Below are 14019 nucleotides of genomic sequence, written 5' to 3'. Positions count from 1 at the left end.
TAGTTTTTTTTGAGCATAATACTTTTAAAAATAATTAAGGTTGCTTTGGATTACAGTCAAACTTTCACTTAAAATCCGGGTTTTGACCTCTGGAAAAATCAAAACAGCTGGCACCTCTGGGCTCCGCTGGGACTGAGGCCCTGTGGGACGTGGAGGGGTCCCCCCCTCCAATGATGTCTTAAACCCACCCGTGCCTCTCCTTGATGTCCACTGCCTGGCCTCCGTAGGCCTTTGAGTGTTGCACTTGAGTTTATTACCCTTGATGCCCCAGTGACTGAGTAGCTGGCATTCCTGGTGATTGCCTCATCCATTAGTGAGTTGGCACCGGTGACATTCCAAAACAGATGATTTTGGAGCTCAGAGGCCAGCTCAGACTCTAGTGAAGGCTTAATTGCTTCAGATATATTTAACATCTAGACGCTAACAAGGTAACCGCGAACAGAAGGAGACCTTACGTTTGAGTTTGAGGAGCGGTGTGCCTCTGGCCTGTCACACGGTGACACCAAGGACCAAGAAAGCCTTGACGTTATGGGCACAGATTTCTCCCAGCTGAAAGCTTGGCTACCAGTGTCCTGGGCTGGATGGGTCTCCTGAGCCACTCCCACAGCCCGGAGGCCTCCACTAGAGGAAGCCACAGCTACGTCCTTAGTGGATTCTTGTCCCAAAAGGGAATGCCACAGAGCTCTCTGTAACAGACCCTGTGTGTCACAGCCCCGATGGTCCATGAGCAAAATGCTTGCTAACGATCATCTGGGTGTTTCTCCCCCGTTGTCTGATGTGTGCAGTAAGAAGACATTGGAAGATTGCTTCAGGGTTAGAAATTGCCACCTCTAGTGAATCTGGTTGTTGAGTTTTCACTTCCTAGTTCAGTCTAGGACAATAGTTGTCCAAGAAAAGGAAATCTGTAATTTCCAGAGCTGTGTTGCTGGGATAACTAATGCTGTATCCAGACCACTGGTTCTCAACAGATTGGATAAAGAAGACCGCTCTTGGAGATTATCTGAGTACACAGCAGGCTTACTTCAGTGGCCTGGTTTGATAATATGTTGAGCCTGTGAAGCCTAATGTGCAGGAATACTTTTGACCAAGAGAATGGGGGAGAATTCTCTCCATATTTAGATGGGGCGTTCTGTTGCCTCAAGGGCACAAAACCTTGTTCTCCTGGAAATAAGACTATCCGAGATTGTGATTTGTGAACAATGACGCTTTATTTCTGAAACCCTAACTGTGAGGTTGTATAACCTCCATGGTAAAGATTTTTTATAAATTCATAAAAATTTTTATATACCTTGGCACAACAATATGAGTGTACTTAATGCACTGAACTGTGTATTTTAAAATGGTTAAGATGGTAAGTTTTATTTGTGTTTGCCACAATAAAAAAAAACTTCTATGTAAAAATAACAAAGTATATATGCTTATAGAAAATGTGAAAAAAAAATAGTCATTCTACTAACACAGCTTTCTGTTATATTTGTTGCCAATCTCCTATACATATTTTTGCACAGTTGAAATGTTGATAGTATTACCATATTATTGCGGTAGCTATCCTTAACATGCATTTTGCACGACAGGGAAATAGCTAGAACATTGCACTATGGGCCGGAATGCTTGGATTCCAACTCTAGTTCCCCAGTTCCTGATATCTGACAGGGGGCAAGTTACCTAACCTTTCTGTGCCTTGGTTTCTCATCTAAACCAGTGATTCTCACCTGGGGCAGTTTTGCCCCAGAGGACAGTCGGCAACGTCTGGAGACATTTTTGGTGTTGCGGACCGCAGAGGGCTGCTACTGATCCCACTGGTAGAAGCCAGGGATACTGGCGAACGTTCTGCAGTGCGTAGGACAGCCCCATAATGGATTAGCTGCTCCCAGATGTCAGCAGTGTCTTGGTTGAGAAGGCCTGCTGTAGATAAGATGGAGATAAATACTACCTGCCTTATAGGGTTGTTTTGAGGGTTAAGTAAATTAAAAGTATGTAAAGTACTTAGAGCAATGCCTAGCACAACATAGCTGCTGTGCACGTGTTAGCTATTGTTATTGTTACCGTAATCACTTTTTATTACTTCATATCAGCATTTCATTCTTAAAATTCTGATAAACATTCTTTTTAATATTTTCCAAATCTTTCAGTAAAGTTTTCTTTTACATAATTATTGCATTCTCTTAACGTGCCCTTCTTTTTTCCCCACAGATGAAATTAAAGCAGAAATAGAAAAGCAGAGGTAAGCTCTTCTCCTGGCTGAAATACAGTATTAAGGGAGTAGGTAGTGGCTACGGGAACCCCTCTCTGTGCGTGTTTTCTCATATTGTATTATGGACAGCGCATGCTCTCCTAGCACAGTGCCGGGCACAGGGCCCGACTCTGTGTGTGTTTGAACAGATGCTAGGTTAGCAGGTTACCGACTCGGTAACTGCATATTTGCAGGAAAGGGTAAGGAAGATCAGGTTAAAGCTGCTGTCCCTTTTCTTGACAGACGAGGCAAAGCCCTTGCTTGCCCTCTGTGTCCGGCTTCTTTAGGCAGGAGGACAGCTTGTCCCGAAAGTGGCTGTGCCTCGTCTTCATGGTCAAGAAGCCAGTTCGTCGCGTTTCAAAACTACAGCCCCGATGTAGCTGATGCCGGGATTCAGTCCAGGATGCTGTCGACATAGCCTACCAGTCAGAGACCTTGCTCTCTGCATGTGGCCCTATGGTCTTTTGTCCTAATGCATGTGTTTTGGTTTTCAGTTGTCTGGCCCCGCAGAGGCAGTTTGCAGGCACTTCCAGTCAAGTGATTACAAGTGGGATGGGCAGTTAGAGTGAGGTGTAGAAAAGCAGACTTTTTTCCATTTCCCCTCTCCACCCTCTCCTGCTTCTTCCCTAGGCGTGGCGCTGCTGCACCCCCGAAGGCAAACTTCATCGAAGCCGACAAGTACTTCCTTCCGTTTGAGCTAGCTTGCCAGTCCAAGTCCCCCCGGGTGGTCAGCACATCCCTCGACTGCTTGCAGGTACCACGTTTAAACTTGCTGGTGTCAGGAGGGTTGTCTCCAAGCCACAGGGGGGTCCTTTCACAGGAGCAGTGAGGAAAGGAGCCATCCAGTGTATTCTTTATGGAGGTCTCATGAGGGAGGGAAAAGTAAGAGGTCTGATCTGACCTCAGCTAAAGAAGAATGTGTTTCCCTAGAAATGTTGTGTTGTACTGTCTTATGTGCGGTTTTCTAACTGAAACCTTTAGGATTTGTTGGAAGAGTTGGTATACGTGGGCACGTGGTATTTTTACGCCACCTCTTTCTTGATGGCATTAAAATTTATAATATCCAGTAGAGAAATATAAGCAATATTCATCATTTGTGGTAATATTCCATAAAGTCCCTGTGAATCCTGAATAAGCAAATGCTGAACCATGGTTCCCACAGGAAATACAGAGTAAGGTTCCTGTGAGCCTCTGGCCTCAACATGTTCATCAACTGATTAATACATAAATCAGTACATAAGTTTGTTCTTGGTGTGTTTCTGTTTAAAGACACCTTATTTAATATATGTTACTGATTCATTATCATCAAACTCACGGTCAAAGCACTATAACACATGCCTGAACAAAGTTTATCTCGACGTGTAATTTCTCCGTAAGGCACATCATTGCGTTCTCGCTCTTAGGAACGATAGACGGCACTTCAGCAATGTGTTTGGGCCATCTTTTTTTTTTTTAATTTATTTTTTTTTTTTAATTTTTTAGGTTTATTTATTTCAGAGGCAGAGAGAGACAGAGCATGAGTGGGGGAGGGGCAGAGAGAGAGGGAGACACAGAATCCGAAGCAGGCTCCAGGCTCTGAGCTGTCAGCACAGAGCCTGAGGTAGGGCTCGAACTCACAAACCGTGAGATCATGACCTGAGCCGAAGTCGGTCGCTCAACTGACTGAGCCACCCAGGCACCCCTTGGGGGCCATCTTAAACGTCAAAAAAATTGGGACACCTGGGTGGCTCAGTCTGTTGGGCGTCCGACTATAGCTTAGGTCATGATCTCTCGGTCCGTGAGTTCGAGCCCTGCCTCGGGCTCTGTGCTGTCAGCTCAGAGCCTGGAGCCTGCTTTGGATTCTGTGTCTCCCTCTGTCTCTGCTCCTCCCCCACTCACGCTCTGTCTCTATCAAAAAGATGAATAAATGTTAAAAAATTTTTTTAATGTCAAAAAAAAACAACAAAATGAACCGAAATGTAAAAAACATGGCATGAAATAGGCCACAGAAAAAGACCCTGTTTATAGTAAAAGAGCTGAAACGAGAAGACAGAGTGTCTCTGTGTTTGACCTCGGCTGGGAATGTGTGCATCGGGTGATTCAATTTTCTCCTCGCTTTGCATGTGTCCGCAGATGACTATAAAAGTATCACAAGTATTGATTTGGGGCTTACAAATAAATTTTAGTGAGTGGGTACATTTGCAAACACAGGATCTGGGAATGATGAGGATCGACTGTATTAGAGCCACAGTGACCTTGTTATAAATTACCTTTGCTTAATGAAGAAGCAGGAACAGAGAAGTTAAGGTAACTTGTCCGATAATACGTAGCGTGAAAGAAACAGGACTACAACTACGGTTTCTTAATTCTTCCTGGTCCAGCATTCTTGTATTTTTTTCTTAAGATCTACTCTTGAGGTTTGTGGTTACCTCACTTTGATTCTTAATCCCAGCAAGCAACCAGCATCAATGAAAAAAGCTTGATAAATTAAAAAATGATGGTCAGAAGCCCACAGTTTACCAGGACTTTCTAGAGCAGGGATAGTGAACAGGTTCTGTAATTGCCCAGAAGCTGTGTTGAAAAGCTATCTGAAGCTTCATCTGGGTTTCTTGAGAAAGGACTGTGATCGATTGGTTCTGTCTGCCGTGGCACAGGACTGCCAAGTGGCAGTGGGCATGCCACATTTTTGGCATTGGTGGTCTAATGTCTACCAGTCTCGCTTCTTTGATATGTCTGTGCTTGAAAGTTGGTGACAGTTTCTTCATGGAAGCAGTTCTTCCAAATGAAAAGCCATTTTTCTCGTTCATCCAGATTCTGTACAGATTGTCCTATGTGAAACATACTGTGAGCCCAGAATTCTTAAATGGCAGACCCAAGTCCTGCTTCTATCCTGAAATATTTGTGGCCGTGAAATTTTCTGAGGAAATTTGGCATAAGTTTAACTTTAGTTGTTTCCTTCTCAAGTTACGGTTTAGTTCTGAAGCTGGTGCTGAGAGTTAACTGAGTGTAAAGAATGGTGTCTAATGCGTGTTGAGGTCTCAGCCAGTGCTGGGCCTTGTGCAGAGTGCTGCATCAACTCTGTCCACAGCATCGTGTCTGATCTTCCCAGCACCCCTCTGGTTACTTAACTCTCATCCTCATTTCAGAATGGAGGAAACGGAGGCTTAAAGAATAAAGTGACCACCCTACGGAGCTCCCGTGCCCAGAAAGTGGTGGGATTGAGTGGGCATCTAGGACTCTCCCCACCCTGTCTGAATTCTTAACCAGGGGTCCTTAAGCTGCAACTGTGAGCTAAATCTGGCCTGCTCCCTGCTTTTGTAAATAAAATTTTATTGGAACACGGCTGCCTGAATCCACTCAGGCTGCTCTAACAGAACACCACGGACTGGGTGGCTTAAGCTGGAGGCACTTACTTCCCTCAGTTCTGGAGGCTGGGCAGTGCAAGATCAGGGTGCCAGCTGATTCAGTTCCTGGTAAGAGCCCTCTTCCTGGTTTGTAGACAGCCAAGTTCTCACAAGACAGAGAGAGCACATTAGATCTCTGCTCTCTTCTTATAGGACACTAATCCCATGAAGGATCCCACCTTCCTGATCTTACCTAAACCTAATCACCTCCCAGAGGCTCTTCCTCCTGATACCATCTCACTGGGGGTAGGGCTTCAACATAGGAACAGGGGATCACAAACATTTAGTCCACAGTAGCAACTGTACCCATTGTTAATGTATTACCTCTGGCTGCTTGCCCACTACTACGGCTGAGTTGAGTTGTTGGAACAGATCACATGACTTGCAAAGCCTAGAAATTTGGTTCTTTACAGAAAAAGGTTGCTGACCACCCCTCTTAACTATTACCCTGTGGTTTGGCATCTTTGATTAAAAATATGCTGTTTATGATTTATGTTCTATATTTTCCTAGAAATAGTCTGTTTGTAGAACTCTGGAACGGAAACACTGACATCCTGCTCTACTTTAGGCCACAGTCCTGACTCGAGTTGTAGATTTAAGAGTGTCTTGAGACCTATGACATATGGTTAGCTCTTCTTCTCCACCCCCCCCCCCCCCCCCCCCCCCGCAGAATGAAAGTTCTCTGTGATTTAATAGGTACACTTGAATTTCTTTGGTTTGTATACAAAATGCAATGATTTAATAGGTACACTTGAATTTCTTTGGTTTGTATACAAAATGCAAAATATGTTGTCCTTTTTATGACATTAGAAAGTGACCCAGTGCCCTCTGGAATACTAAATGAAATGCATTTCCTCTTGGAGGTTGCCCTTGCAAAGCCTGTTTGACTGGCTTTTCCCAGTGTGGGAGAGGTAACTTCCGACTTGGAAATGGAAGGTCAGTGTCCAGGGGTAAAAGTTGGTTTAGGCAGAATTGAAGACTGCTGCAGACGTATCCGCATTCTGCTCTGGGCATTTAAAGGCATCCTTCTTAGGGGTGCCTGGGTGGCTCAGTTGGTTAAGCAGCCGACTTTGGCTCAGGTCATGATCTTGCAGTTCGTTGGTTCGAGCCCCATCGGTCTCTGTGCTGACAGCCTGGAGCCTGCTTCAGATTCTGTGTCTCCCTCTCTCTCTGCCCCCTCCCCCACACCTGCGCGTTCTCTCTCTCTCTCTCTCTTTCTCAAAATTAAATAAACATTAAAATTTTTAAAAATAAATAAAGGCATGGGGCACCTGGGTGGTTCAGTCGGTTAAGCGTCCGACTTCGGCCCAGGTCATGATCTCACGTCCGTGAGTTCAAGCCCCGCGTCGGGCTCTGTGCTGACAGTGCAGAGCCTAGAGCCTGTTTCAGATTCTGTGTCTCCCTATCTCTCTCTGACCCTCCCGCATTCATGCTCTGTCTCTCTCTGTCTCAAAAATAAATAAACGTTAAATAAATAAATAAATAAATAAATAAATAAATAAATAAATAAATAAATAAAGGATTCCTTCTTTGAGCTTGGAGAGGTGATGGGGTAGCAAAGATGCTTCTGGGTTTGGTTTGTCCTGAGCACAGTTAGCTTAGAGTTCCCTCTCCCCACGGGGAGAAGCCTACCGAATTCTCCTGGTGCTCACTTCTACCAAAGGTAAAGATCCTCTTTATTCCTTCCTTTCTGTACCTGGTCTGTCACACACTTCCCCCTTCCCAGGGGAGGAGCATTAGGGTCTGTCTTGCCTAACTCAGTGATCTCCAGGGTACCCTGGACATATGTCAATAACCAAATTTTTTTGAGAATAACCTTTTAATACGTTCATATATCTTCAGTGGTAAGATTATGTACATGTACGACTCTTATTAAATTATTTATATTATAAAACAAAAATAGAACTTTTAAAAGGATAAGAAAAACATGAATAGAGTTCTTTCTATGTCCTAGTGAAGGCTGTAGGGAACCACTGGTCTCAGCTGTCTTGTTCATACCACAAACATTATCTTTTAGTTCTTATTTCTAGAAAACTTTGGATTTTTTAATGCATATCTTAAAATCCATTCGTAATTGGGGCTCCTGGGTGGCTCAGTCGTTAAGCACCCAACTTCAGCTCAGGTCATGATCCCACAGTTCGTGAGTTTGAGCCCTCCATCGGGCTCTGTGCTAACATCTCAGAGCTTGGAGCCTGCTTCAGATTCTGTGTCTCCGTCTCTGTCTCTGCCCCTTCCCCCCACGTTCGTTCTCTCTCTCTCTCTCTCTCTCTCTCTCTCAAAAATAAATAAATATTTTAAAAAATTTAAAAATAAAAGCCATTCATAATTATCAAAGCTTGTACATGATTACATTCTCTGTTAAATATTTTTTTTAGAACTTTAAAGATAAGACTGGGGGTGCATGGGTAGCTCAGTCAGTTAAGTGTCCAACTTCAATTCAGGTAATGATCTCACGGTTTGTGAGTTCAGGCCCCCCGTCGGGGTCCATGCTGACGGCTCGGAGACTGGAGCCTGCTTTGGATTCTGTGTCTCCCTCTCTCTGTACCCCTCCCCCTCTCGAACTCTGTCTCTCTGAAAAATAAATAAATAAACGCTTTAAAAAAAAAAAAAAAAAAGGTAAGACTGAAATCCCTTAGACTGCTAACCCCAAACCCAGTTGCCTGTGTAGGTAATATACTTTTTTTCCTCTCGTCTTTTTCATTGTTTTTTTCCTTACCTGTGGGTGGTAGAATTTTATCTTATGAATTTGACAAATTTCCCTAATTTATTTGCATCTTTAAAATGTTAGTTGGATACGTGGAATTTCTTTCTCATTTTAATATTTAAAAAAAATTTTTTAATGTTTATTTATTATTTTTTATTATTTTTTTTTAATTTTTTTTTTTTAACGTTTATTTTTTTTTTTTTTTGAGACAGAGAGAGACAGAGCATGAACAGGGGAGGGTCAGAGAGAGGGAGACACAGAATCCAAAACAGGCTCCAGGCTCTGAGCTGTCAGCACAGAGCCCGACGCGGGGCTCGAACCCACAGACTGAGAGATTATGACCTGAGCCGAAGTCGGACGCTCAACCAACTGAGCCACCCAGGCGCCCCAATGTTTATTTATTTTTGAGAGGGGGGGAGGGAGGGGCAGAGAGAGGGAGACACAGAATCCAAAGCAGGCTCCAGGCTCTGAGCTGCCAGCACTGAGCCTGATGCGGGGCTCAAACTCACAAGCCGTGAGATCATGACCTGAAGCAAAGTTGGACGCTTAACCGACTGAGCCACCCAGGTGCCCCATTTTCTCATTTTAATACTGTTTTAGGTTGAACCACATGAAGTTGTCATTCTCATGGACTGAAAAACTCAAATATCAGTAACTTCGTACGACCCCAACTTTGTATGACAACTTTTTGTCCATAAAGAAGGCAGATAAGTCAAGACTGAGAGCACAGACTTGGCTTACAGATGGCTTAGCATCTGAGACAAGTTCTTTAACCTTTCCAGGGTCCGGGATCCTCAGACACAGAATAACAGTGGTGTCATCTGCCTCCGTAGGTGATGATGGGGACCAAATGTAACTACTCAGTGTTTCCCAAACACAAATCAGTCATGTTTCTCCCACACAGCCTCTTCCATGTCTTCACTCCTCTTTATCAAAAGTATTTAATACTTTTCTTTAAAATAATTTTTTAAAAATGTTATTGAAGTTGACCTGTAATATTAGTTTCAGGTGTTCTGCAGCTTTTTACATTCAGTAGTGTTTTTAAGATCTGGCTGTATTGCTACCTGCAGATACAGGGCGTTTCTTTTGACTGATGTATGATATGTGATACCACCATTTTATTTATCTCTTGTTCTGTTGAGGGGCATGGATAAATAGGGTGACAGTGAACATCCCTGTGCAGGCAGCCTCCTTAGACACAGGGGTGAGCGAGCCGGCTACCCAGAGGCCTCCCTCCTCTTCCCTCTTCTCATCTCATTGCATTGACAAGGAATAAAGCAGGAATTTCTACCCTCCATCTCTGTCACCCTCCCAGAGTCCAAGCCACCAGCTTCTCCCTCCTGGACAGCTTCGGTAGCCTCCTCACTAGTCCCCTGCTTCTCCTCCTGTTGTCCTCTAGTCTGTCCTCCATGCAGGAACTGGGCAGGGGGGGAGGCGGGGGGAGTCTTTAGAAATGTATCACATCATGTTAATCCTTTGCTTAAACCTGCCAGTAACTTTCCACCCCACTCACTGTGCAAAGCGCTTTCCTCAAGTGAGCTTGCCAAGCATGCTCGTGCTGCTGGACCTCTGCTATGTTTCTAGGTTTTTTTCTGTGCATTGACAAAAATTTACGCACGCGTATACACACACACACACACACACACACACACACACACACACACAGTTTGTATTTTCCAAAAATGAGATAGTCTTATGCACGATCACTGCAACTTGCTCTTTTTGAAGTGTCTACAAATCAGACAGGGCCCTGAAGATCGCAGCCAGGACTTTTGGCTTTGGCCTGCCCCCACCCGGGAGAATATAAACCCCGTGAGAAGAAGGACCATCTTACTCCCTGTTGTACCTCCAGTGCCCAGAACAATATCTGGCACAAGGAGTGAGAAGGCAGAACAGGAAGGTCACGGGAACTCTTTCTTCTGGCCCTGTGTCACTGCACAGACAAGGGAATAATGTCGTGCTTTAAAACCCTGTTCAGGGGCGCCTGGGTGGCTCAGTCGGTTAAGCGGCCGACTTCGGCTCAGGTCATGATCTCACGGTCCATGGGTTCGAGCCCCGCGTCGGGCTCTGTGCTGACTGCTCAGAGCCTGGAGCCTGTTTCAGATTCTGTGTCTTCCTCTCTCTCTGACCCTCCCCCGTTCATGCTCTGTCTCTCTCTGTCTCAAAAATAAATAAACGTTAAAAAAAAAAAAATTAAAAAAAAAAACAAAAAAAACCCTGTTCAGTTTGAAGGGGAATGTGCCCTCACAGGAGTCTGTAGAGAGACTACTTCTAGTCCTTTTCGTATTTGAATTAAATATCCAGTGGTTCCTTCACCTCAGTCCTGCTTTGCAGCATCAGTTCTGTGGGGCCTACTTGTTAACGTCACATTTGAGGAGTTTATAACCATCCCACTCATAACCCAGTGCTCCACATGGGCTTATGCATCCACTAGGAGTAAGGCAGAAGCAACGTCAAGAACAGGAACTCACTTACCAGGCAGCCCGTGCTGCCCTCTTCCGAAGCCTGCATGTGCATCAGCAGTGGGGGAAGGGGGGGTGAGGTAAAGGGCATCTTGACCTGTTTTTCGGAAACACATTTTAGCACGCCTCCCCTCCCCCGCAACTTCCCCACTCCCGCCCCCACCCCCTGCCCCTGTGTGGTGACCTCTGGGGTTGGACTTGATGAACAGAGGCTGTGCAGGCCTCTTCTGCTCCGTCAGTCATACGATCTGGCAGTATCATGTTCTACTCTGAGCCACTCTCTCTTGTTTTTTTCTGCTTACTGAATGGCGATGCTTCCACAGTCAGTGATGGGGGAAGCCAGTGAGAAACGGAGTCCGGCCTCTGCAGAGTAGCAGGTTTTCCTAGCACCGTAGATAATCTTAGGACCTTGTGTCATTTTGTGTGTGTAGAGGCAAGGATGTGACCAATCAGGAACCAAAAAGGGTAAAAAATAGAACAGCATTTTATTTTATTTTTTTTTAATTTTTAAAAAAAAATTTTTTTTAACGTTTATTTATTTTTGAGACAGAGAGAGACAGAGCATGAATGGGGGAGGGTCAGAGAGAGAGGGAGACACAGAATCTGAAACAGGCTCCAGGCTCTGAGCAGTCAGCACAGAGCCCGACGCGGGGCTCGAACTCACATACCGTGAGGTCGTGACCTGAGCCGAAGTCGGACGCTTAACCGACTGAGCCACCCAGGCGCCCCATTTTTTTTTTTTTTAATTTTTTTTTTAACGTTTATTTATTTTTGAGACAGAGAGAGACAGAGCATGAATGGGGGAGGGTCAGAGAGAGAGGGAGTAGAACAGCATTTTAAAGAGTCTTTGAGTCAGTGGAAGCAGAGAATGCCTTAGAAGTCACATATCCTAGAGGGGTTGTGTCAGATGAGTGATTCTTTTATCTGGGCAGCCTTCAAAATAACCTGGACAGCTTGGAGAAAAACACCAATTCCCAGGCTCTACCCCAGAAGTTACGATTCCGCAGGTCCGGGTTGAGGTCCGGGAATCCGTATGTGTAGTGGGCTCCCTCAGGTGATTGTGAGGCTTGGAAATCATCCTGCCCCTGACCTTTGGGTTCCTTTCCGGCTTTCAGATTCTCTGTGGTGAAATCCAGGTCATGAGTGAGGTGGCACAGGCCTTTGAAAGGCAGCCCCTCTGCAACCCAGTCTGTCGCCTGACCCAGAGGGCATGGCCCAAGTGACCCCTCACCTCTTCAGCCACGGGGTTGACACACGTCTAATACATAGGTGCAGAATTGAGTTCCCCCTCAAGCAAGACACATGATCAGTTGTTTCCTATGTATCTTTCCTTTTAAAAAGAAAAATCCATACATACGGATTTTTAACGGCTCGTGATACAATTTATATGCACACAAGTCACCCATTGAAAGTGTACAATTCAGTGATTTTTGTACGTTGACAGGTGTACAACGATCACCACGATCAAATTCTAGACCATCTTTATCACTTCAGAAAGAAAGTGGGCTCGTGAGTAATCACTGCCCGTTTCGCACTGATGACTTCCTGTCTCTATTCCGTACAGATTTTAGTCCCTCAGTCCTTCGCACTAGTGGTTGTGTATTGGCGATTGTCCTACACTCTGTTCCACTGGACACCGTTTCACCATCCTGAGGCTCTCGTGCCAGGGGACACAGGGTGAACACTGTGCCCAGAGGGTGGCTGTGTCCGCCGTGCCCCGGGAGAACAGAGACATCTGTGGGAACCAGAGGTTAAGCACTTCCTTTGCTGCCATGGGCAGCCTCAGTCCTTGTCAGGCAGAAACTTTTCATGTCTGTTCTTTCTGTATTTAGAAACTCATCGCATATGGGCACATCACCGGCAACGCCCCCGACAGTGGAGCCCCAGGGAAGCGGCTTATCGACAGGATTGTTGAAACCATTTGCAACTGCTTTCAGGGCCCTCAGACCGATGAAGGAGTTCAGTTACAAATAATTAAGGTATTTCTGTTTGTTTGCCTGATCTGGATTTTAAATAAGAAAGCTAGTGTCTTTTGGGAATTTGGATTTCTAATTTGCCATGTGTTAGTTGTCTCAGGTGGTGCTGAGCTGGAACAGAAGAGTGTAAGCATCACTTACATCTTTTGTTAAGTGTCAGAATTTATTAGCCCAGGCTGAGACAAGAAGAGTGGAACCAGGTGTGTTTTCAGAGTAAACAGTTCCGCTAATAACAATGTAAATTGCTTGTCAATTGGATCGGCTTGAAATCTCCTGGTCTTTCTCCTTGAAATTCTGGATTCCCAATCTGCCATTTCTCAGTGGGTCCTTGTTGATAATCTTATACCAGTCTGCCCCTTGTCCTGCACCCCCGCCCCCATTCCATTTCCCTGTTCCATTCCAACCCCTCCCCCCATCCCATTTATCCCATTTCCCTGTTCCATTCCATTTGTGCTGCCAGGAGTGGTTTAGCATGTAGTAGTACCATCTGCTTGTTGGGAAACAGGATCTGGATGGGTGTAGCCAACATTCCAGATCTTAAGTCCTAACTGTATTAGCTTTGTGTGGGATGGTTCCGTGTTGGCCACTCCCAAAGCTCTCTTGGAAACCCTCCAGGGAACTAGGACACTGACCGCCTATCAAAACCTGTATATTTTGTGATTAATATAGACGAGATAGAATTAGAGCAGTTTCCCTCCTGAGAGAATGGTCTGTATTTTTGGCTCTTAAAAAAGTAAACTGGTAGAAAGCCCTCTTCAACACAACTTAATTAGCATCAAATAATTTGGATTTTATAGAGTTAATAATTATCTTTAAACTCAGAGCAATGGGGAGTTTTCGTGTGCAGAGCCATCTTAAAATTTATGAAACCAAAACAAAGCTAAACCCTGTATGAAAGTTTGGCTGTGGGAGGATGGGAAGCAGGTGGGTGTTTGTGAAGGTGAATGTTGTGGGTTTTCGTTTTAGGCTCTTCTGACAGCGGTGACGTCCCCACACATTGAAATTCATGAGGGTACTATTCTGCAGACAGTTAGGACATGTTACAATATCTATTTGGCCAGCAAAAATCTCATCAATCAAACCACTGCCAAGGCTACCCTTACTCAGATGCTGAACGTCATTTTCACCCGCATGGAAAACCAAGTGGTGAGTGGTAGCAGTTATCAGCTCCTAGGGATGCAACATCTTCTGATATGTGACTGTTTCACTTTAAAGTTTATCCCTTCTTCCTCTGAATTCTGTTTTTGTTCTTGTTTTAAAA

The 14019-nt window shown here is 44.8% G+C and overlaps 1 protein-coding gene across 2 annotated transcripts in view; it reads left to right on the top strand.

Annotated features, from left to right (window-relative positions):
- The window catches only part of ARFGEF2 (ADP ribosylation factor guanine nucleotide exchange factor 2), a 99549-nt gene that overhangs the window by 11896 nt on the left and 73634 nt on the right, over positions 1-14019 (top strand). For both annotated transcript variants that reach the window (XM_053890167.1, XM_019458208.2), the window contains exons 2-5: positions 2194-2224; positions 2864-2987; positions 12615-12761; positions 13725-13904. In XM_053890167.1, coding sequence (XP_053746142.1) covers positions 2194-2224; positions 2864-2987; positions 12615-12761; positions 13725-13904 — 482 coding nt within the window. The remainder of the gene's footprint in view (positions 1-2193; positions 2225-2863; positions 2988-12614; positions 12762-13724; positions 13905-14019) is intronic.

The sequence above is a fragment of the Panthera pardus genome, unplaced genomic scaffold (genome assembly GCF_024362965.1).
Source record: "Panthera pardus isolate Hobbes unplaced genomic scaffold, ASM2436296v1 HiC_scaffold_25, whole genome shotgun sequence".
Lineage (NCBI taxonomy): Eukaryota > Metazoa > Chordata > Mammalia > Carnivora > Felidae > Panthera > Panthera pardus.
This window is presented reverse-complemented; position numbering and strand designations above follow the sequence as displayed.